The following is a 26,102-nucleotide window of genomic DNA, read 5'->3' on the forward strand; positions in this document are numbered from 1 at the left end:
GTGAGCAGGAGAGGAAGGAGGAGCACCGTGAGGAGGAGAGGAGGGAGGAGGAGGTCGCCGGAGGAGGAGCACCGTGAGGAGGAGGTCACCGGAGGAGGAGGAGGTCGCCGGAGAGGAGGAGATGGAGTGGAGGAAAGGAGGAGAAAAGGAGATGGAGTGGAGGAGAGGAGGAGAAGAATGAAGGGGTAAGTGGCTGGCCGGCCCTTTTAAAATTCTGTCCCAACTTAGCAGTGGCGCACCATGCACTGGTGCGCCATTGCAAACCTTTTTTATTTTTTCGAATTTTTTCCAATTGTGAAGGCGGGAAAATAGTAGTGGCGCATTATTCATAAGGTGCGCCATTGCTAACTTGAAGGCGGGAAAATAGCAGTGGCGCACCATGCACTAGTGCGCCATTGCTAATTTATTTATTTTTTCCAATTTTTTCCAATTTTTTTACCTCCAAATCTTAAAAGCCCCGTATCTTTTATTCTGTTAGGTTTTTGGGGATTCTAAAAATCTTCAACGGGGTTCCCCCGATTGAATTCGGATGTAACTTTTCGAGTAGATGATTTTTCATATAAAAAACTTTTTCATCGGAGGTCGTATGCAAAAGTTACGGCCAATTTACCGAAACACGGTGGCCTTTTGCAAAAAAATTCAAAATTCATGTTTGTTAATTTTCCTAACAACTAGAACACATAACACATGAGCATCTATTTTTTTGAATTTTTTTAAAAGCTTTTATCATTTTCTTTTATTTTTTAAAAAACCTAAAAGACGATAGGGGGTGGGGTGTGTTTGTGTGTGGGAGACGTTACTAACCTCACACACACGCAGGCACACCCCCACCAGACATAGTAATGGCGCACCACACCTAGGTGGGCCACTACTATGTAGCATAGCAGTGTACTTGTTGGACTTTGTTAAATAATTAATAAAGGTGACGGTGTGCGTCACTCCCAGGGTGATCCTCCTTGTGGAAAAAAAGAGAGACTTTTTTCTCATAAGGATGATGGGCAGGCTGATGCACATCAAACAAGGCCAAGGCCTGCCTATTCGTGCGTGGCAGCGTGCCACCAGGTAATGGCATAGTACAGTACTAGATAAGATACTCCTTAAACTTTGGAAGGAGAGTCCACTGACTTCACACGGCTGGGTTCAATATTTAAAATGCATGAAACATGCCATGTGTGCCATCATCAGTGTGGAAAGGGGGTCATCTTTTTCATGTAAAGTATACTTAACTGGAGTGTGATGACCTGGGGAATAGAATTGTCATAACCATCACGGCAGATACTACTCCCTTCCAAAAAGACAAAAAGATACTCACTCCGTTCCTAAATATAAGTCTTTGTAGAGATTTCACTATAGACCACATATGAATGTATGTAGATGCATTCTAAATGTAGATTCACTCATTTTAAGTGTACGGATGATTACATCAAGATATGTTGCACATGCCTTGACTTCTGAATGCTGCCCCCTTCCAAAATCTAATTAAAAGGACAAGGTCAGACATGCACGACTATATTTTCCAGCCGCCGCCTCCTCCTTCAAGAAAAGCTAGGGTTCGTTCCTCTCGCCGGCTCCGTCGCAGGTCCGCCTCGTCTCCAGTGGCCCTAGGGCCATATATAGGAGCGCGGTGGATCCTGGCAAGGACCGGCAGGAGGGCTCCGTTGTTAGTCGTTCCTTCGAGATTTGTTAGGGTTTGTGTTCTACTCAGGAAGACGAGACGGCGGCGGCTCCCTGAAGATGGTATAAAGGTCTCCCTGCCTAGTCCCCGTTCCGGTGGTGCGTCTAGCATTGTTGGTGGGCGTGTGGAGGTATGTCTCCGGCGGATCTATCCTCGGTGGATTTGCTCGGATCTGGTTGTGGTTTGTCTATGTTCGAGTGTCTTCAGGTTGGATCCTTTCGATCTATGTTATTCTTCATCAGCGGCGGTTGCTGTTCTGGTGCGCTGGTCCTACGGGGCCTTAGCACGACGACTTCCCGATTGTCTACTACAACAAGTTGTGCCCGACTCCGGCGAGGGAGGGGTGATGACGGCGGCGCGCCTTCGGCTCGCTTCAGTGATTGTAGTCGTCGCTAGGTGGTCTACGGATCTGGATGTAATTTTTATTATTTCTAGTGTTCGTTGTACTGTTATGATAGAAGATGAATAGATTCAAAGTTTTCTCGAAAAAAAAAAGACAAGGACTACTCGGTGTCCAACAACGACGACGGCGGCAAGTAGAAAGACACTAAGATGGCTGTGGCTGTGCCATCAAACTTGCACTGAGAGGATACGTTTTAGTTAAATTCATCACTGTGTTGGTCTGCCGCGACATTTCACAAGTACAGTGGTTTAGGCCTTGGTGTAGGCGTGAGTGCTCGCTGCTCGGTCATCATGCGATCTTCGTGTTGTGTCCAACTGTTACTCCAGCGTGTGTGTGTGTGTAGTTCACGCTTCACGGTGGTGGCGGTGTTCGTTGGTAACATCATGTGATCATTTTTTTCTCTGTTTTTATTGTCTTCAGTTCAGTTTGGCTGCAGTATACAGTTTCATTGCTTGTTCAAACCGCTCTGTCAATCAAGAAATGGTAACAAGTTCTGTGTTGCGTGCTTCTCTTCTTCCGTGCGATTTCCGGCTCGCATTTGATCCAACGGAAACGGAATTTTGAACTGCAGATAGATAGTTCCGCGTTTTCTGAATTTTCAGTCTGGAGTAGGCATATCTTGAGCATATTATGAATAGGAAGCAACATCCTCTTGGAATTCCATGGCGTGCCGGCAAATGTTATCATGCTACTCCTACATAACAGCAAAAGGTACCCTAAAAAAAAAAGATTGCCGAGCACATTTGTCATATATGCTTGCTTAGCTAGACGGCGGCCTTTATCATTAATCCTGGAGTTACCACCACGACACGAGGCGGCTCATGGCTCTCGTGCGCTGGGTGTGCTTCCATTTGCGCACGCACACTCAGCCGACTGCCCACTTAAGAGGTGGAATGCAGACGCTGGAGTAGCCGAGGTGGGACTATTAAAACAGAGGAACTCTGGCCATGCTGCTCTGTTCGTGACTGAGGACTGAAGGCCGTGGGTAGTGAGCAGCTGCTGTTGGGCTGGGCCGCATGGAGGAACGGTAAGCACTGCGGTGATTTTGTTCACCTCACGGACTGCTGCTGCACTTCACCAAGAGCATCTCCAACATCGTTTTGAGCTATTCATCAGCGTGTTCGCCTGCCGTGATATCTCGAAAGTACGGTGGTTTAGGGGAGTGTGTGAGCACCTGATGCCGTGTCTAGTTGTTACTTCATGTGTGTGTAGCTTCATGGCGGCGGTGGTGTTCATTGGCAATATCATGTGATATTTTTTTCCCTCTGTTTTTCTTGTCTTCGGTTCAGTTTAGTTGCAGTGCAGTTTCATTTCATGTCCAAACCGCTGCGCCAACCAGGAAATGGTAGCCAGTCACGGCTTCATCGTCGATTTGCGACGCGTGCTTCTCTTCTGTGCGATTTCCGGTTAGTAGCTGATGGAAATGGAATTCCGAACTGCAGATAATTCCGCGTCTTCTGAATTTTCAGGCAGTCTGGAGTAGGCTTATCTTGAGCATGTGGATAGGAAACAAGCATTCAGTTTCAACATATGCTTTTGGAATTCCATGGCATGCCGGCAAATTTTATCATGCTACAGACAATCTTCTCTCAAAAACAAAAAATAAATACAAATGATATGTGATGCTTCCCATTCTGATAAATATTTGGCTAGCTAATATACTCTGAATACAAGCAACTTTGCGCTGAATAGAGAGGGCGGTGTTTCTATTCTGCCAAAGCATCTCTATCTCCGCAGTTCTTTTGTGACTTTAAAAGAATCTGAAAACAATTTAGCATGGAGGTACGACATATATAAATTTATACTAGTGAAGATGTCCCTGCTGTCGCAACTGATCGTGAACTGGTGGCTGACCACCGTCAGCTACCCGCTACTGGCGGTCCTGGTGCTCCTGGCCGTGAAGGATGAGGACTACTAGGTGTCCAACGTCGACGACGGCGGAAGGATAAAAACAGCAAGATGGACGCGCCATCAAGCTTCCACTGAGGAGAAGATATGTTTCAGTCATTCAGCATGCTCGCCTGCCACGATACTTCACAAGCACAATGGTTTAGGCCGTGTTGTAGGCGTGAGTTCTTGCTGCTCGACGATCATGCAGTCTTCGTGTTGTGTCAGATTGTTTGTTACCGGTGTGTGTGTTGTTCATGGCGGTGGTGTGGCGTTCATTGGTGACATCATGTGATAATTGTTTTCTCTGTTTTTGTTGTCTTCAGTCATTTTAGCTGCAGGTATGAAGATCACTCTGCTCTCGTTACCATGACCAATATTTGTAATGACTTTGAACGTCAACGACGGCGGCAAGGGCCGGGGAAGGACACCAAGATGGCCGCGCCGTCAAGTTTCCACTTGTAAGGCGATTAAGGTGATGCTTAGGGCTTTTCCGGAGTCCATAGTCCAATTGTAAGGCGCACAACTAATGGTGCGGCTCACTCGTTGGCAAGGGAAGGTTGCTGTAGTGAAATTTGTAATGTTTGGTTACAGTTTCCGCCAGACTGTATCATGAACATTGTAGACTCTGAGCTACCTGAATAATTGAATAAGGCAACACTTCCAACTGAAAAAATATACCACGATTTTTTAAATACATGAAGAACATTTTATAATACCATGTATCATGAACATTTTATGAAATATATAATTTTGGATTTTTTTTGAAATATAAATCACTTTTCTTAATTACATGAGTAACTTTGTATATATACATGAAAATTGTCTTGCAACACGTGCACATGTATTCCGCTTAGTTTCTAAACATTAGGTATACAAAAGTAGTAAAAAAAAAAAGGAAGCACCTATTGGACAGGTGCGTGAAATTTGTTTTTTCTATCAGTCTCTTTTTTCATAAGGATGAGGGCAGGCTGATGCACATCAAACAAGGCCCAAGGCCGGCTTACTCGTGCGTGGCAGCGTGCCACCACCTCCTTGGCAGGTAACGGCATGTAGTGCATTGCAAGGTCGGATAGGCTGATGCATGCATGTTGGTTGCTTCTCTTCACCATCTACCATGCATGAATTTGAATTTAGAGGAAGAAACGATCCACATTTTGGCATCACATGCATATCATTTCCTGGAAATATCGTTCATGGATGGGTCTCACATGCATGGTCTTTCAAAATCAGAAAAACTCGGTAAAACAAATACAAAACTAAAAACTAAACAGAAATTTTTCTGAAACTAAAAACTAAAAACTCGGCTCGTATTTGAGCTAATGGAAACGGAATTCCGAACTGCAATTTTCTGGAATTTTCAGGCAGTCTTGGAGTAGGCATATCTGGCCGCAATTTTCAGAGTCATATTATTAGGTACTAGTAACGACTAATCTTAACCTTGTTTAAGATGAATTGGTTAACTGTTATGTTAGTATTTGGGATAAATTGGATTCTTCAAATATATAGCGCTGAATCGGTAAACTAGAAGCCACTGTTTGATAGAAGAACATATCTGTTGTTCTTCTGATGGTTCTCACTCTGTTTGGTAGCAGACTCTGCTTTAAGAAAGTTTCAAAGTACAGTACAGTACTAGATAAGATACTCCTTAAACTTTGGAGGGTCCATTGACTTCACACAGCTGGGTTCAATATTTAAAATGCATGAAACATCAGTGTGGAAAGGGGGTGATCTTTTTCATGTAAAGTATACTTAACTGGAGTGTGATGACCTGGGGGGATTGAAGTGTCATGACCATCTCTGCAGATATTAGTTAAGACAAAAGGATGATTACATCAAGATATGTTGCACATGCCTTGACTTCTGAATGCTGCCCCCTTCCAAAATCTAATTCTAGGGGAAAGACCATTTCAGTCTCACATTTTCCCCCTTTGGAATTTAGATGTCAAGAGTCTTGTTTGCTGTCTGAAAACTAGTGTTATCCAGCTTCAGAAATTCTTGCCCACATGTTTTGCTCCTATATACTGATAGAAATGTGCTTACACCAATAAATTCACAATCTTGCTCTCCATAGGCTGGCGCTGCTCCTAAAAATAAACTAAAATGGTCCTTGATGCCATAGTCTGTGTGAAGAGGCCTTGGTGTGTAAGTAATACTTTCTGAAGTCTGAACAGTCTGATGCATCATTCTTAGCATGCTGTATCCTCATGCATAATGCATTTGGTGTTTCTGTTAGGTCAATAAAATCGTTCCAGTGAACAAAATTATATGCAATCGGTGTTGGTCAATATATCAAGTAGCTGCCTGAATAAATTTTCAATTGTTGCAGATATGTTGGGTTCTACAAGGGCGTGCAGAGCGCAGGAGCAGCGGTGGCATGGCAGGTCGACACCCACAAAACGTCCCTGCTGTCGCAGCTGATCGTGAGCTGGGGGCTGTGCACCGTCAGCTACCCGCTGCTGGCGGTGCTGGTGCTCCTGGCCGTGAAGGACGAGGACTACTCGGTGTCCAACGTCGACGACGGTGGCAAGGAGAAAGACCCCAAGATGGCCGCGCCATCAAGCTTCCACTGAGGAGAGAAAATGTTTCAGTTATTCATCAGCGTGTTCGCCTGCCGCGATACTTCACAAGTACAGTGGTGTAGGCGTGAGTACTCGCTGCTCGGTCATCATGCGATCTTCCTGCTATGTTGAACTGTTACTGCAGCGTGTGTGTACTTCCCGGTGGTGGTGGTGGTGTTCATTGGTAACATCTTGTGTTAATACTTTCTCTGCTTTTATTGTCTTCAGTTCAGTTTAGCTGCAGTATACAGTATACAATTTCATTGCTTGTTCAAACCGCTCTGTCAATCAAGAAACGGTAACAAGTTCTGCGTTGTGCGCTTCTCTTGTTCCGTGTGATTTCCGGTTCGTAGTTGAGCCAATGGAAACGGAAATCTGAACTGCAGATAGATATTTGTGCGCTTTCTGAATTTTCTGTGAATTTTCAGTCTGAAGTAGGCACATGTTGAGTATATGGATAGGAAGCAGCATGATCTTGGAATTCCATGGCGTATCCCAAAACAAATGTTATAATGCTACAGTACAGACAATCTTCCCTCGAAAAGAAAAAGAAATACAAACGATGTGTGATACAATCCATTTCTTATAAACACTCTTTGGCTAGGTAATATACTCTGAATACGAGCAAACCTGAACTATGTTTGAAAAACTGTGTACAAGCAATCTTCTGTACATGGGATGTGTTTGGAAATTTTGTTTTGCTGCTTGCTGCTTAGCTAATACGTACGTAAAAAGGTTTGGTTAAAAAAAAAAAGATTGCCGAGCATATTTGTCATATATATGCTTGCTTAGCTAGACGGTGGTGAATTTAATCATTAATCCTTGGGTTGTTAAGCTATTCATATATATGCTTGCTTAGCTAATCATATACTCCCTCCGTCCAGAAATTCTTGTCGGAGAAATGCATAAAAATGGATGTATCTAGAACTAAAATACATCTAGATACATTCATTCCTCCGACAAGTATTTCCGGACGGAGGGAGTATATGCTTACCATTCTGCTTTTCTCTCTGGCCATTCTGCTGCTCTGTTCGTGACTGAGGACTGAAGGCCGTGGGTAGTGAGTGAGCAGCTGCTGTTGGGCTGGGCCGCATGGAGGAATGTTAAGCTCTGCGGTGATTTTGTTCACTTCACTGATGTGGCCCGGGTGGGGGAGTTCGTTGTTTCTTTTCCTTTTTGGAGCTGCTTATAATAATTGATGAAAAGTGAAAAATGCCTTTTCTGCTTGGTGTGTTAGGCAGCTTGGAATACGGTGTGTTTTCAGCAAGGGGCAAGACAGAAGAAAGCGTTAATTAAATGTACTCCCTCCATTCCTAAATATATGATATATGACGTCTTGGTAGTTCAAATTGAATACCAAAACGTCATATGTTTAGGAGTAGAGGGAGTAGATATTTTTTTAGGGGTTATAAATAATGTAGATGTTTGATGATCAATATGTTCTATCAAAAGAGAACATGATGAAGTGTCAGAGCACAAAATGGTACTACTTTTATCAATTTGCTCCTTTAGTTCGATTTTGATGGGCTTGATTAACTTGGATCAACAAGCTTAGCATAGGAAATAAGTTCAGTTTACGGAAAAGGCCTTGGCCATCGAGTCGCTCCCGCGCGCGATTCCAAGAGGATATCAAGCCTTAACCACCGTCACACCCAATTTGAGGCAGCTTGCCCATCGCTACCACGACTTTGGTTGTGCTGGCGGTGGGCCTCATCTGCGAGGGGAGCGAGGTCCTCCTGACGTGTTGTGGGGGCATGTGGAGGGGAGAGGGCCCCCCTTCCTGTCGTTTGTTCCGTGTCGGCGTGTACTTACCTGTTCCTTCTTCTTTTGCTTACTTTGTGTGCTTGCTGTCCGCCTTGAGCTCGCTGCTTCTTCGATTTCCGTGAACCTCTCCTGCAGGTTACCCCTTCTTTTTCAGGCATTGGGCGGTCGTTTCTTCATGGGCGGCAAGGTTTGCCCGCTGCAGTGTGGCGGGTCACGTGTATCTGCTCTGCTCTTGTGACCTCAATACCATACTTTCCTGTTCTAGGGTGAACACATCCCTCGCACGACGGTGCGGCGTCCTTTGAGTCAGGACAAGGGGGAAGGGTCCCCCTTCAGCGAGGGTGTAGGGGGTGTGGTGTCTCCTCATTTCTCAGGGCCGGCGTATGGCGAGTTTGTAGCCAAGTCGGTTGGCATTTCCCTTGGCGTTCTTCTTCTTCGCCCATGTTTCGAGCTAGAAGGTTTCTCACTATGCAAGCGGTGCTTCTCTTTCTCCAATTTTTAGTTGCTTGCAATGTGGGTTGTGATGTAAGCCGTGTACCAGGCTACCCTGTATCTTTCGGTCATTGTTGTTTTCTTTTCTTTGTGTGTGGTGTTGGAAGATGTAATGGTGGTCGTAATTCCTGTCCGGTTGATCGCTTTGTTAATTCAAAGCTGGGCTCCTCTCGAACCTTTGTTCTAAAAAAACATATGTCGTCCATCTGTAGCCGAACTAGAACCAACTGCGGAGGATCTGCAAGATTCTTCCAAGGCAAGATCATAAGCTGATTTTACTATGAAGACTCCCGGCTTCCAAGGACCCCAAGCAATAACATTTTCCCCGATCCATGGCGATGCTCTAATTTTCCGAATTAAACATAACTGTGAGAAGATACGTTGATTTGTACTTTGCAAGAAAAGTACAAGAATAAGAGCTAGAAAATGATCTCAATTTGTTTTGTTGACTTGCCACCAAAAATAGAAAACTTTTCACGAAACTTTAATTGTGTAGTACATAATAGTCGGTCATCTATAGGTGCGATTTTCTCTTTGTTTCGGTAGTTACTATTCTGTTTGAATGAATCAATACTGTTTGAAAGAACTAAAGTTAGTATAGTATTTTTAGTCCGTAGGACATGCTCGGAATCCCGAGCTCTGCGTCGCTGATAAACGTGGACGAATGCATACCACAGAATGGCTGGTAGCTTGGTACGACAAGTTTCAGTCTGGTAAAAAAATTTTTTTGAAAGAGAAATCTGTGGTAGTTGGCAGTTGGCAGTTCTTAAACGGACACTAAATGAATGCCTAACTTACTCTGTAGACTGATTTCAAGCGTCCAAATGATTTTTTTTTTTGGAATCTCGATCTCCCTATATAATATATGGAGGCCATACCGAACGAGTTCAGGAAGCATAGCACTTCGAGGAGTTGAAGTTCTTGTTCAGGTATGCTCAATGAGTCAACTCTTGTGTTATTTCTATGATTCCGAGTTCTTTGAAGTTAGTTAGCGGCATTTTCTCGCAAAAAAGTCAGCTGCATTAGACATCTCAACATAAAATTAGTGTTGCATTTGTAGTATAACTGCATCTTGCCAAGTCTACACTACATTATTGCTTAGTTTTTCTGTTCACATTGGTTTTGCTCCACTACGGGTGACCGTGTGCATGCAAATTTATTATTCATATTTTTCAAGCATTTTCCTCTTTCTTGTTGTATTCTCGCTAAGCTCACATCTACCGCTCGCCCTTCCCACACCCTGGATGATTCGTCGCCCACCCACCACCACCCTGTGTATGTCGTGCAATGTGTTTCGTAACTATTACTATAGTATATAACGTGACCTGTAATTACTCGAAACCGCTAACTGAAACAAGACATATTCACTTTGACGACAGCCACCCGCTCTTGCCTACCCGACTGGTTATTTTAGCTATTCTCTCCTCAACCTCCTCTAACCTAAAATAGTCGTACCGCCCCCCTTTAGAGATAGATTTCTTTATTCTCTAAGCTAGCTAAACTCCCGAAACATAATAAGCTAAGCCTCCCCCAATTTAGCCAAAGCAGACCTGGAGAAAATAATGGGAGTCGGTGTCCATTAAATGCCTTGTTTCCTCTTCTTTACGGTGGCTTCTTCTTAAATGAAAGAAGATCTCTGCTGCGCTTATGCCTTCAAACCCGAAAACAGTTGTTATTACGACACCAGCTGAAATAGCTGATTTTTCTTCTCTTCCTCCCCTCGACCTATTGAAGTTGCGCTCACCCACAGCCCTAAGCCCTACAGTCCCTTCGCTTACTGCCTAATCTTAATCTATTGCCCTGCCTCCAAGAGAAGAAATGGCACCAACCGATACAATGGCAGCTAGTTCCAGGGAAGCTGCTTCAATGGAAGTTGGATTGGCTAGTTGCTTTTGAGTTCGATTTGAACTAGTTTCCAAGCTTTTTATCATCCATGCCTATCAGTACAATTATATTTTCCAATCCGAGTGTTCCATCGGACTTACTCCATTTACTTCTAGGGATAGATAGAGCTGGGATCGCCAGTGCTAGAACGAAATGTGAATGTGAGGATAGATTTATTGTCTCATTGAATGTACGTATAGTAACCGGTTAATAATACAAAGGGTCCCTAATACTAATCCTCGACATGATCGGGGTCCATGCTTTGTGTCACATAATTCACAACTTAGTGAAATCATTAATTAAGAAGCACTTTTTACGAAAGTCACTACCACCTCCCCAAGTTGCGACCAGTGGCGCACTGCATGTGCATTACTTGTCGCAACATGAGAGGCACAATCATGCCTCTCACAGAAGCAAATCCGTGCCTCTCGCGCAAGGATAAAAAGAAAGAAAACACTTTTTTTTTGTTTTCAAGAGGCATGACTGTGCTTCTCGCGGAAGCAAATCCATGCCTCTCGCGAAAAAAAGAAACAATTTTTTTCGTTTTTGAGAGGCACGACTATGCCTCTCGCGGAAGCAAATCCGTGCCTCTAGTGTAAGGGAAAAAAAGAAAGCACTTTTTTTCGTTTATGAGAGGCACGGCTGTGCCTCTCGCGGAAGCAAAAAAACATGTTTTTTCGCACATACAATTTCTTTTTTCCAAAACCTAAGAATGACCGGGGAAAACCGAAAAGCCAAAATAGGGGGAAAACCATCTAAAAAGCCGAAAACACATGCGAAAATAAAAAATAAAAAATGGAGGGAGCGTCCAGAGCGCGACACGTGGCGGCGGCTGAAAGTGTGCCAAGTGGCGCGTTCTCATCCCACCCCAAGTGACCCATGTGGTGGCTCCCGAAAAAGTACTCCTTCATTAATTGCTCCCACAACTTAGCTGCCACGGCTGCACGCCATGGGCTCAGCCGACGTGTCCCTAGGGGCCCAACACCAACATCGTTTGTCACAGGGTTGGGTGCCACACCTCTTGGGCTAGCTACGACCATTGTACAGCATGGGGATGGCCGATAGAACATCCCTAGGAAGACAACTAATGGCTTGTAAGTGCATATTTTAGTTGTTACTGCTTTCTGAAGTAAGGGTATCAATCGATAAAGAGATGAGGAAATGGTCATTTGCCCTTTGTAGAAGTTCATGGTAATGTGCCCGTAAGTTATTACTTGATTCCAAATGAAGGCGTAATGGTGATGGAATTAATGGAGAGTGATTAAATGTAAATAACTCAACCGTGCAGTGGCTAAAGTAAAGAACATAGGAGAACTTAGTAAGCTATAAAATTGAGGCAATATGTTAAATTTGGTGCATTATCTTTTTTTACTTGTGAGTATATTTTGGTCTAAGCACATTTCATTTTACCGAGGTTCGTCTTTTATGGAAATTAATATGCCATATGCATAAAATTGCATATCAATACAATATGCATAGTAGATATGACACTTGAGAAACTATCAATTGCCTTAAATATTGCCATACTGGCAGTCAAATTTAATTAGCTAGTTCACCTTGGTCACTTGTATTCATGTCCTGGGAGAAACAAATTGGTTTCCTACTTCTGGTCAACCTTAGAGGAACTCTAGCAGAGTTACCATACGCTCTGGAGCTCCATAATAATGGCCAATATGGAGGTCAGGGAGCAAAAGGGCACTCTAGCAGAGTCGCCATATGGGTTGCTATTGCCATGGATTATGGAGTGTCCTCCATATCTAGTCTCTCAGCCTTCGTATTTATTGTCTTGAGGCCAACTTTTGGAGCTCACTACATCCATCAAAATTGTTTAGGGCGTAGGAAAATTCACATCACCCCCCTCCTCACATGGAGCTGGAAGGGGAATTGCGGGGAAAGGATGTCCCATTGATGAGTGGGTCCCAAAATTTGGAGGCGGAGACATGGCGATCCCGAGTTTGCGCATCGCCTAGCTAGCCTCCATATGCATTTTGGTGACCACATATATGGTAGCTCTGCTAGAGTTTCTCTTATACTTTTCCTTCAAAACATATTTTTTTGATTAAAGGGACACTCATGAAGTTTATCGAGCAGTAACGAAACATTTAGTTTTGTACTCATGATTTTCATGTTTTTGCAGTACCGACAGAACTATGCACAATAGCAACATGGACTTGACAATTGACGCCATGTGGTTGTTCCTAGCTATTTTTCTCATCACTGCAATAATCATTAAGAATGCAAATGCAAGAGTTACCTCTGATCCAGGGTGTACACGACCACCTCCACCTGTGGTCAATATCATTGCTCTCCTAAAACTCTTACCTACCTTGTGTACAAAGGGCCCCGAAGTTACAATGACCTATCTGTATAACACATTTGGTAGTGTGTTCACAATACGTTTTCTTTGGAAAAGAATAAGCTTCTTGGTTGGGCCAGAGGTCTCTGGTCTTTTCTTTCAAGGTTCGGAGTCCGAGGTTTCCCAAGGTAATATGAATGAGTTCACTGTGCCCATGTTTGGCCAAGAGAACGGATATGCCGTAGATTACAACACCCGAAGCCAGGAGATTCGCTTCTTCATTGACGCTCTAAAGCCATCGCAACTGAGGAGCCATGTTGACCCCATGCTTCGTGAAGTGGAGGTAAGAATATATTAGACATCGTGCCTCCTTACATTATTAGATTTCTGAACATAAGGTGCAATTAATTCATGCAGTACTATCAAATAACCAACCTTAGTAGTTATATCCATTTCTAAATAGATGACTTGTTTTTACTTTTCAAATTTTGAATGAGAGCAACTTTGACTCTGATTTTGTTTTTGTTGCAGTCTGTTCTGTCCAACGTACTGTAGCTTGCTTAATATAATCAACGAACTCAGTTTGTATGGTAAAAAAATAATTATTAAGGAACCTAGTTTGCTACTTCATGTTATTCTATCCATTTCTAAATAGATGATTTTTCTTACTTTGCTAAGTCTCAAGAGAGCAACTTTAAGCCCTTATGTTGTTGTGAATATGTAAGCAGAACTTGTAAGAATAGGTATGTGGTGTGACTTTTTATGACAAATTCGTCCGCAGTCCAATCTAAAAATTCTAATATTTTTTGCAAGTTTTAAAAAATTGTTTGTTAGTGAAAAAAGTAGTGAGCTTTGATCGCTTGTTTTCTAGTAATCAATCAATGTATTCTAGAGAAAGTGTTTATATTTCTTATAGGTCTACAACTATCACGAAATCTGCACAACTTAAGGTACTCCATACGTGCCATAGATAAATCCAGTTGATACTTCATATTGAGTAAATAAAATTTACTCTTTGTCGAAAAAGTGCAATAGATAAAACTAGTTTAGTCTCCATGTTCATCAAATTTGGTTTATAGAAGGGTGCACATAAATAAATAAATGGATACAATATTTTTTTTCACTTTGTCCTTATATGTCGGTATATTTTACGCAGAATTCTGGATGCTACCGCAAAATGATATGAAAATGAAATAATAACAAATATCAGAAAAATCACTTCTTGTAACAAAACAACTATCAAAACAAAGGTGATACGTTATTAATAATTAGATACATTGTTCCTTCCTTAGATGTATTTATTTATTTCCCCTGATATTTGGTAGGGACAGGGTTTAGAATTTTGGTACCACATATTTCCAGATTTTACTTCATAATTATTTCATCTAAAGTTAATTTAATTTACTACAAATTTGAATTTGGTTTGAATATAGTATAAATTTATGTGGTAACAAGTATTTTGGTACCCATGAAATTACCAAAATTTTGGAAACATTCTTGAAACTTTGAAACCTGGATACATGCATGTTCCCATATGAAATTATTGTACTTGAAAGAATAATATTAATTTGACAAAACAATTGGTTTCCTTCGTGGTAGTGTTACATATAGTTCATTAGAATGTACACGATTGCACAATACGCTCATTATTCAAGCCTTCCCTAGAAACATATGGTATTTCACGATGTTATATGTGTAGACAAACTCATGGTGCATGTTAATTTGCTATATATGTTAATTCAACTAGCCGACATTGTGATAATGTATGATATATATTTTCCACAGGACTACTTTGCAAAATGGGGAGAAGAGGGGGTAGTCGATCTGAAAGATGAGCTCAACCAGATACTCATGTTGATCGCAAGTCGGTGCTTACTTGGAAATGAGTTTAGAGAAAGCTTACATGGAAATGAGGTTAGAGAAAAGCCATTTGGTGAGATTTACACATTGTTTAGTGGAATCGAAGAAGGGGTGAACTTGGTGAGTTTCATGCTCCCATATTTCCCTGTTCCGGCAAATCACCGACGAGACAAAGCACGGATCAGACTTACAGAGATTGTTTATGATATTATGAGGTCAAGAAAGACATGCGGCCGTGTCGAGGAAGATGTGCTCCAGAAATTGATGGACTCTAGGTATAAAGACGGCCGTCGTACAACAGAAGCGGCGGTCGCCGGGATGATCATCGGATTGATATTTGCTGGAAAACACACAAGCTCAAATGTATCCACCTGGACAGGAGCTTGCCTATTGACCCATACAAAGTTTTTAGATGCTGTTGTGGAAGAGCAAAGGGAAATAATTAGAAAATATAAGGACAAGATAGACTATAATGTCTTGTCAAAGATGGAGACATTGCATAGTTGCATCAAAGAGGCAGGACGTATGCATCCAGTAACACTAGGGTTGATTCGCCAAACAGAAAAGAATATCAATGTGAGGACAAAAGAGGGAACTGAATATGGCATCCCGAAAGGTGACACCTTAGTAAATCTTGTAATGCTAACCAGTAAGTTGTCACACATTTACAAGGACCCTGAAGTGTATGACCCATACCGGTTTCATCCTGGAAGAGAGGAGGACAAAGTTGGTGGTAAATTCTCGTACGCAATATTTGGCGGTGGAATCCATGTTTGTCCCGGGGAGGCCTATGCTTTCTTGCAAATTAAAATTATATGGAGCCATTTGGTGAGAAATTTTGAGCTCAAACTCACTTCTCCTTTTCCGAAGACAGACTGGAGCAAGTTTGTGTTAGAGCCTAAAGGGAAAGTGCTGGTAAACTATAAGAGACGTCGTCTGGAAAGCAACTGAGATATGCCATATGTCCATCAACATGTATTTGCATGGACGTACCTTTGCATGTGTGTGGTAATACATGTTTGGTAGTTGTCCATGGTTTCTGGGGCATAATAAGGTCAAGTTATTAATAACTTGAGTGTTTAATTACTTCTACTTCATTCTCCAAACATTTGGCTTGTCGACCCTGCTATGTAAGAGACTATAATAATGAGTGGCATATATATCTTTATGTTTATCTACACGCTACACCCGGTTTATTATTCTATTTATGCATGGATTGATGTTATGCAATGACACAATTAGTGTATCTATTATATACTAAAAGCACAATAGGTAAAAAATAAGAAAATGTGCTAGAAATTTCCACAAAATTTAGAAACATCTAGCCTAATAAGCCAAAAAAATCACAACCTATAATCCTAGATGTATTGTTATTATACTCAAAGTTAGAACAATTTACCCACCGTTGCCACCATTAAAATCACCTCTGCTTTGACATAACAAAAGGGAAAAACATCCCAGCCCTTACTCTTTCCAGGTGCCACACAAGCCCTCACCGATGTCTCCTGCTCGACTCCGGCGAGTTGCAACTTGCCAGCTATCTCACGGTCTGAGCAACCTCCTCAAGATGCTGTTCACCAACATTTCATGCTTGACTCCGACGGGCTGCAACTTATTGCCAACTCTCCCATGACCCGAGCAATCTCGTCAAGCCGCTGCCCACGCTCCAATCAGTGTGTCAAAGAGGTAGAATGACTAGACACTAGCTTGATGGTGAGCTGCCCGAGTTGCCCGCACGTTCTGCTTCTCTTCACCCCACACCGGCTGAAGAAGAAGCATCTAAAGCCGAAATAGCAAATACTAGAGCAACACCACAAGACACCTCTGAACAGTTGATGTAGTCCAGGAGAATGAAAGGTCAACTCAACCAGTCTCTCCTCCTTTTCTACCGATGAAATATCATCTGAAGGACAAGCAACAAATGTAGCACACTCTCATCAACATGAACCCACAAGTCAGCCTAATGCATCTTCTGATGATCAAGAGGCTCAGATGGTCTCAATTGTTGAGCATGCTAGCTTGCCAAAGTGTTGATCAAGCTTAGCAACTGAAGATCTTCACAAGATGGACAAAGCTGTTACAAGGATAAGTGGACAAGACCCATTTTCAAATGAAGATGGATCAGCAAAAGAGAAATCCTGCCGAGACCCATGTTTCTATGATGATGCAACTCAATACTTATCATTCAGTCTACTCCAACAAGAAACTGGTTCAACACAGATGGGCGTGTTGGTTTCACATCAGCAAGCAATAAGATCTGAAATCGATCATTCCCTTATTTGAGTCCTGCAAGTTGAATCAGTTTTATGGATTTTCGTAGAGATATAATGAGAACATCACCAGATAATTCCATGCCACTCTCTACATCCATGAGTCCAAAATTATGTTGTTTTGGATGGTCAGCTAGAGTGTTTGCCAGTGTGTTCAATCTACCATCTGGAGATGCCTTGCCCCAACTGCACTTATTTGCCAGATGACTAACAAAGAGAAAAGTAAGTTCTACACACAAGGGGCAAATAAAAAAGGATTTGCAGCAGAAGGAGCTCCAGTGCCAAAGACAACAAATCAAATTGCTAGCACAACTTTTCATCCGAAAGCTGGTAATCCAGATCAGAGTGATAAGTTAGGATGGCATGTAATGGATTTCATTATGAAAATGATCATTTTTTCTGTTGTTATTAGATTATTAGAGAAATGGATGACTGCCAGAGGGACATTATGAAGAATCTATACTTTGCCCCATATCTTATAATGAATTCTTGATAAGGCGCACACTGTTGATCTCAAGTTAGTAGCTCATCCATCATACCAGCCAATAGGAGATAAACAAACCTCAACACACTCTCCTCCTCTCAGGAAAATAAAGACAACCTCTCCTTAGAACTAGCTGAAGCCTCAGTGCTAGCAGAGACAAGACAACAACAATGATAACATACTAAGCATCAACAGAAGTTGAAAGTAGAGTTCAGATAGTGAGGAAAGTGGCAGCTCAGGAACCTACAAGCTTATTAAGATCTTCATCAACAAAACATTTTCTGATGGCCTGAAGCACATAGCCAACCAATCTGCTACTTTGAAGAAATTAGATAAGCTATCATCTATTGGAAAGATCAACTCTGTTAGAATAAGTCAGATTGAAGCCATTCTCAGAGGCACCTCTCCTGTGATCCTTCTCCTGTCCTAAGTCTTTGTCTCAATGACTTTGAGATTGCTAAACAATGACTCGGTAGAATGCTAATGTTCTTTATCCTTCCCAAAAGCTTCAACTAGTTCTATTCTAGCCTGACTTACTTTGCTTCCTCTAAAAGAAGAGTTCTATTCCAATAGCTGGGTGTGGTATTTTGTTATTGTTTCCTGTAACCCCCCCTTCAACATCGGATTATTTGCATTCCTGCCTCCGTCACTGTTTGGTGTCGATCAATAAAACCGCTCACCTGAATAAAACAATATGCAATTGGTGCTGGTCAATCAAGTATTGTCTGAATAAAATTTCAACTTATGTTGTTGCAGATACGTTGGTTTCTACAAGGGTGTGTAGAGTGCAGGAGCAGCCGTGGCATGGCAGGTCGACACCCACAAGCACTAGTGCAGAACGGGGCTTTAGCACCGGTTCGTAAGGGCCTTTAGTGCCGGGGTCCCCCCCTTTAGTACCAATTCAGCACAAACCGCCACTAAAGTGCCACCACGCGGCACGAGCTAGAGCGGGGGGCGGGGAGACCTATAGTACTGGTTGGTAACACCACAATTCGGCTCGTTGTTAGGCAGCCTGGGGTGGCCACTGGATTAGATGGTGTGCGTGGACGCATTAGGGCACTCTATGAGACTTGTTTGTGTAGCGTTTGAGGTCGTCAGGAAGATGGCTTTGGGTTGATCCATGTATCTACCGTCGGACTTTGTTGAATAATTAATAAAGATGAATGTGTGCGTCACTTCCGGGGTGATCCTCCTTGTGGAAAAAAGAGAATTTTTTCATAAGGATGATGGGCAGGCTGATGCACAAGGCCAAGGCCGGCCTACTCGTGCGTGGCAGCGTGCCACCACCTCCTGGCAGGTAATGGCATTCAGTGCAGTTGAAGGTCGGATAGGATGATGTGCACATGTTGGTTGCTTCTCTTCACCATCTACCATGCATGAATTTAGAGGAAGAAATGATACACATTTTGGCATCTCATAAAACCATTTCCTGGGAATGTCTTCATGGATGGGTCCCACGTGCATGGTCTTTCAAAATCAGAAAAACTCAGCAAAACAAATACAAAAGTAAAAAACTAAAAATCAAACGGAGATTTTTCTAAAGAAGAATAACTTAAGGAACTGTATCACACCAAAAAAGAGAAAAAGAATAAATAAATACTTGGAAATGATGAGACAAATTTGCACACAATCGGCACCAAAATTGCACAGCTACAAAATATGCAAATATAAGGATACAATAATGCATTTTTCAGATAACAGTATGATTTGCACACATGTTGTACAAAACTTGAGTGTGTATTTTTTTATGTTATATCAAGTGCTCACATTGAAAAATGAATTGTCCCGCGACATGTCAAAAAATGAAAGAACAAAAAATAAAAACAGAAAAGAAGAATGAATTTCAATCAAGATTTTTTTACAAAAAATGTAAAAAATAAATCCCAATCTATGGAATAAAGAACCGTGGGAGTGGTGTTACCCAAAAGAAGCAATGCCAAAAATAGAAAGAAGAAATAAAATTCAATCAAAGGGTGAAAGGATTCTAGAAATGGTGTTACATCAAAAATGAGAATGAAATTAGAAAGTGAAAACAACTAATTTATTGCCAAGGAAGAGAGAATTCTAGAAGTGATTTTACATAACAAAAGATTGAACACAAAAAAAAAGACTAACAAATTTCTTTCTATGGAAGAATGAATTATGGTAGTGCTTTAACCCTATAGAAAACATCATAATTTAAAGGATCTAATTAATATTATACAACTATGTCTAACAGGAACAATCATGAATAATTATTGCCAAATTTTTTTATGTAGGCAGGAATTAGACTAAATTGAAAAGTTGCGCATGAATTACACAAAACTTGTACTATTCTATTCCATATAGGAACAAGTGTAAACTAGTGCAACATTAATAATTATAATGATTTAAGTAGACAAATATTAAAAAAGCAGTTCCATTTTAATTTTCTAAAACAAAACTTAACGGTGTCACAAGATAACAACATTAAACACATCGTCACATGAACAAATATATAAGAAAATTCCAAAGGCATTTTTTTGAATGAACATCAATAAAAACTAAGACATAATAAAGCAAAAACAAGAATAATACATTTTTTCTAAGGTAGAATGAATTAAGGGCATTGGTATGAACTAAAAGAAGAACAAACTTGAAGCGAATCATGACAAACTTCACAGAACTGGCGCCATTCCATAATATGCAAAAATAGGCAGTGTAGCTTTCCCTCTCGAGACCTTATTATAGGGAAAATGTAAAATAAATTCATAAACAAATAGTTATTTTGTTCTGAATAGTGAACAGATATTACCATAAAAGAAGGGGGAAAATGAATTTTAAAGAAATAATGACAAAATACTCACGGAAAAAATGCATAGAACTTGCACGGATCTGCAATATGCACGAACAAGATATAATAGTGTAAGTCGCATATATATACTTCCGTGTTATATTTGTGTTCAAACAACAAAATAAGAATTTTGGCAATTAATATTCTCTTGACCCGTTAAAATTGGTTTACATCCCATATCGATGATGTCACCTCGCATGCACATACACGCACACAATCACAAACACACGGGTACACACACCGACACATGCACACAAAAACACATCAATTTTTTAGGCACACGTGCCTGTGTGTGTGCGGCTCGCACACACACACATAAACACATTTCGTATAATTAATTGATCAGGCCAGGCCTTTGTGTGTGGACTGTGGGCTGCTCCAACCAGCAGCATTTCTACGTGGGTTTTTCCATGTCAGAGAGAAAAAACTGAAACAAAACCGAGCCTTTTTACATGGAATATTGCAGGCTAGAGGGAAAAAAATTATTTAAATGAAACAAGTTTTTTTCAGGCACCTGAGAATTAGTAAAACCGAAAAATAAAATATATTTCCATCGATCTAGCAGTACATAGAATGTTTGCTTGCTTTCTCTGATTTCTCTTTCTTTGGCAACTGATTGATACATTTTTGTTTGGAAAATGACTAATACATTTTCTTGAGCGGTTAAATCAAGCTTTATTGATCATAATCCACGTGGTTTGGAATACAGAAGGGATCACAGAGTTCGACAAACCAGACGTGTCGTCCCCGATCTAACGAATGCGAAAACTTGGCTAACCTATCGACACCGCTAGTAGTAGCCGCGCCTTCAAAACTGTTGCTACAATTAAAAGAAGATGATCTTTGTTTGATATCATTGATAATAGCTCCATACGCTCCACAGCTATTTCTTAATCATTTCTCTGAATAATAGCTCCATACACCCCACAGCTCTGCCATCAAAACTGAAGCTACAATTAAAAGAAAATGACTAATACATGCTCGTACTCCTATGCGAGGGGTCGCCTGCAGGGAGCTAGCACTAGGCCAGCCTAGTAACCACATGGGCACATCATGTTGACGTCACCCATATTTTTTCTCTGTTTTTTGTTCATTCAATAAAAAAAGTAAAAAAATATATTAAAAAAATATCTAAATTTGTTATTTTCTAAAAAATAGTTCATCACACATTAAGAAAATGTAAATTTAGTGTAAAAAATGTTCACTCAACCTTTTTGAATTTTTTTTGTACCATTGAAGAAAGCTGTATGGGAAATTGTAGAAAAGTTAAGGTGTTTCAATTTTTTGTGATTTTTTTTAAATTTTATACAATGAGAATAAATATTTTTTATTTAGAAAACATATTTCATACCAGTAGAAAAATCTGTGTTGCATTTTTAAAATATGTTCGTGTGTTTCAAACAAAATGTCTGTGACATTTAAAAAAAGATGTTTATCCAATGTGTAAAATATTCACATAGTTCTGAAAAAATGTTTCCTATATGAAAAAATGTTTCAAAGTCTACTAAATAAATGTTCGAAATAAGTTTTCAAACATATGTGTAAATGTGTATTTAAAAAAATATTAAATATTGCGTCAAAACATATATTTGAAGAAATGTTAATGATGTATTTCAAATTTTTAAATGGGCATAAAAATATTCCTGATGCTTACGAAAGTTTGAAAATGTGTATGAAAAAATAGATATACGTTGAACAAAATACAAAATAGAAAAAACCTAAAGAAAACCAGCAAAAGCCTAAGGAAAAACGAAGAAAACTGAAAGAAAAAACCAAGAAACCCCAGAGAAAACCAAAGAAAAGTCGAGGGTAATCGTGCTAGAAACAGTGGAAGAACAAAAAAGAAAACTAACAGGAAAAAACGAGTTCAGCTACAGTGTTGGGCTAGCCTAATAGCCGCCCGTTGTAGGTGATTCGTATCTCTACTACTTTACTACATAAAATTTTAAATTTTGGTTGGTCCTGGTTTCCAATGGGTGAGTCATAATGTGTACCATGCATTTGCGGCATCCAACGGTCAAACATGCAGCGAATCCCGAAACTCTGGCCGTCCGTTCACATGCATCGAATGGCTAGCGTTCTACGTAGCTCTCTGCCGGCCTGCAAAAAAGCTGCTGTGGGTGCCCATGTTTGTAAAAAAAACAAGTCAATGAGCAAAGGGACACGGCACCCAGATGGGTTCCATCATCTTCCAGAATCCTCTCAATCTTTCTATTCTCTTTACTATCTAAATGCCATGCTTCATTCTGGTGTCTACTTTGCAAGGAGCTATGTGCAGCGCATAATTTCTGATGCAATAAATATTGTTATATCTTTTTATTATACCATGATCCAATACAACTTTACAAATGTGCGAAAATAAAAATGAAGGAAATATTACAAAGCCTTTGAGTGTTGGTACAACCAAACTAACGTGTGAAAAACAAGATTTCTTCCTTCTCTCTCAAAATAATACATTTGTGACTTGGCGTGCAAAGCACGTGCCGTTAACTAGTTAAGAATCGCACAAACAAGACATAGGCCTGACAATCTCTATGAGCACGGATGAAAAGAATTGGATCTTGAAGACCTGGTCTTGCGGTTCGTGGTTAAGAAGAGGTCTAGTTCGCTTTCCAAGCACGCTGTTTCATGGGCCCTGGTCGACGCCAGGGCTATATCTCGCTTATTGAGAGATGTAGCCTAGCCTTGGTGAAACCCTATTCGGCGCCCGCTTCTTCGGTTCGCGCACGAGCGCATACCCGCCGCGCGCGCTGGGCCGGCCCTTTTTTTTTCAAAACTGCAGCAAAAAGGGCGTTTGTGCTAGCGTGGTTTCGACTCTCGTTGAGAGAACAAAGCAACGACCACCATGACAACGAAGGACTTGTGTCTGTAAACTTCGTTCCTTTCCTTTATTCCTTCAGGTCGCGAGAGCCCTTGGTATTAGGAAGCTTCCCAAATCCCTTTTTTTTCACTGGTTCGCTGATTTCTGCGCTTTTTCATTTTCTTTTCTTAAACGCGTGAACTATTTTCAAATTCGATGAAATGTCTTCAAATTTAGTGAACTTTTTAACAAAGACGATGAACCTATTTTTAAATTGATGAACTTTTTTTTAAATCGATGAACTTTTTTTCAAACTCGATGAACTTTTTCCAAATTCAATGAAATTTTTCCAAAAATCGATGAACTCTTTTTTAAAACCGATGAACTTTTTTAAAATTCGATGAACTTTTTTCAATATCGACGAACTCTTTTTCCAAATTTGATGAACTTTTTCAAATTCGATGAAATTTTTTCAAAATCGACGAACTCTTTTTCAAAATTGATGAACTCTTTCTTCATTTTTGATGAACTTTTTTCCTAAATCGACGAAATCTTTTCCAAAGTCATGATTTTTTTTAAGTTTCTGGACCTTCTTTCAAATTTCATGAACTTTTTTGAATTCAAGGTTTTCTTTTGATTTTTGTCAAAAGTCAATGGTTGACCGATCAACTGGCCATCTGTCGACCGGTCAACCGTGATCAAAGGGAGCGAAGGATGCGATCGAGCGGGGGCCGAGGAGGCGATCGAGCGGACTCAGGGGAGCGAAGGAGGCAACATGGGCCGGCCCATTTCCCAGCCGCGTGGGCGCCCGAAGTGCCAACCGGCGCTAAAGGCGCCCGATAGGAGCTCTCCTAGCCTTGGCTCTGGCGTTCGGGGCGCTCATGTCTTAGTGGGCCAACCCATTAAACCAGTTTTGGGTTTGTTCTGCACACTGTTACAAATCATTGAGAGCCTTTCACGTGGTTTTTATTTTTTGCCTTAAAAATGTGGTTTTTATTTTTTCTGTGCTTTTTTTGGTTTTCTTCGGTCTGGTCATTTCCCATTTTTTTTCCTTTTTAATGCATGTCTACTTTTTCCAATACATGTTATAATTTTTTTTGCGTATACACATTTTTAGTAGAAGTTAACATATTCCAAATACATGATGAACATATTTCAAATACACATTTTTAATACATGTTAACCATTTTTCAAATACAAGTTGAACTTTTGTTTCATGATACATAATAATTCTTTAAATTTAATTGATTTTATACATTGCATATTTTCCGAAATACATGTTTGAACTTTTTTAATAAATCATAATCATTTTGAAATACATATTGAACATAGTGTTTGAAACATGTGAGAATTTTTGAAATGTCACTAACCTTATTTTTTGAATGGTACCAATATTTTCTTCAAATGACATGGACATTTTTTTACAATGCATGAATATCTTCTAAATGTGTGATGAACACTTTCAAAATTTATAAGTGTTGGATTTGAATATACAATGCTAAAGAGGGGGTAGTCGATCTGAAAGAGGAGCTCAACCAGATACTCATGTTGATCGCAAGTCGATGCTTACTTGGTAATGAGGTTCGAGAGAAGATATTTGGCGAGCTTTACACATTTTTACTGAAATCGAAGGAGTTAAGTTGGTCACTTCATGCTCCCATATAACCCCGTTCCGGTAAACCGACGACGCAACAGAGCATGGATCAAGCTAACAGAGATTGTTTCAGAGATTCTGAGATCATGAAAGAGATGCAACCGCGTTGAGGAGGATGTGCTCCAGAAATTAATGGATTCTAGGTATAAAGATGGCCGCCATACAACAGAAGCAGCAGTCGCGGGGATGATCACCGCATTGATATTTGCTGGAAAACATACAAGCACAATCGTACCCACCAGGACTGGAGCTTTCCTATTGACCCATGCAAAGTTCTTAGATGCTGTTGTGAAGGAGCAAAAGGAAATAATGAGGACATATGAAGAAAGATAGACTATAAGTATAATATCTTGTTAGCGATGGAGACACTGCATAGTTGCATCAAAGAGGCTGGACTCATGCATCCAATACCATTGGGGTTAGTTCGTGAAGCAAGAAGAATGTCGTAGTGAGGACAAAAGAGGGAGTTGAATATGTCATCCCGAAAGGTGTCACCTGTAAATCTTGTAATGATAACCAGTAAATTGCCACACATTTACAAGGATCCCGAAGTATATGACCCTGATCGGTTTCGTTCTGGTAGAGAGACGAGGATAAAGTTGGTGGCAAATGCTCTTACACAACTTTTGGTGGCGGAAGTCATGTTTGCACTGGGCAGGCCTATGCTTTCATGCAAATTAAAATTATATGGAGCCCTTTGCTGAGAAATTTTGAACTCAAATTGACTTTTCCTTTTCCCAAGACAGATTGGAGCAAGTATGCATTAGAGCCAAAAGGAAAGGTGATGGTAAACTAGAAGAGACGCCATCTGGCAGGAAACTAAGATATGCCATATGTACATCAACATGCATTTTGCGTCTGTGTGGTAATACATGTTTGGTAATTGTCTGTGGATCCAGGGGCATCATAAGGTTATTTGTAAGTTAAGTGTTTAATAACTCCCCATTTGTTGTCCAAACATTTGGCTCGTTGGTCATGTGATGTAAGAGACTATAATAATGAGTGGCATATATATCTTTACGTTTATCTGCACACTACACCGGATTTATTATTTTTGCATGGATTGATGTGATGCAATGCCACAATTAGTGTATTAGTAGGTGAAAAATAAGCTAAGGCATTTTTAGGCGAGAAATTTAGTATTACTGCATATATTTTTCAATAACGATCTTTTATGATAGGGACCAAGTGATGTGGAATGTCCACTGGGTCGATCCAACTTAGTAGATCCACTACCAATATATACTTGTAGACTATGTT

General features: G+C 40.6%; 1 protein-coding gene and 1 pseudogene across 1 annotated transcript; both read left to right on the forward strand.

Moving 5' to 3' along the window:
* Nucleotides 1–9,685: 9,685 nt before the first annotated feature.
* LOC123048277 (obtusifoliol 14-alpha demethylase-like) lies at nucleotides 9,686–16,000 on the forward strand. Its single transcript, XM_044471413.1, has 3 exons — nucleotides 9,686–9,711; nucleotides 12,804–13,305; nucleotides 14,748–16,000. Exons 2-3 carry the CDS (start codon nucleotides 12,817–12,819, stop codon nucleotides 15,771–15,773), a joined length of 1,515 nt encoding a protein of 504 aa, XP_044327348.1. The 5' UTR covers nucleotides 9,686–9,711; nucleotides 12,804–12,816; the 3' UTR covers nucleotides 15,774–16,000.
* A 2,802-nt stretch (nucleotides 16,001–18,802) lies between these two features.
* On the forward strand, nucleotides 18,803–25,665 carry LOC123055493 (obtusifoliol 14-alpha demethylase-like; annotated as a pseudogene).
* Nucleotides 25,666–26,102: the final 437 nt, after the last annotated feature.

Source organism: Triticum aestivum, chromosome 2D (genome assembly GCF_018294505.1).
Source record: "Triticum aestivum cultivar Chinese Spring chromosome 2D, IWGSC CS RefSeq v2.1, whole genome shotgun sequence".
NCBI classification, from domain to species: domain Eukaryota; kingdom Viridiplantae; phylum Streptophyta; class Magnoliopsida; order Poales; family Poaceae; genus Triticum; species Triticum aestivum.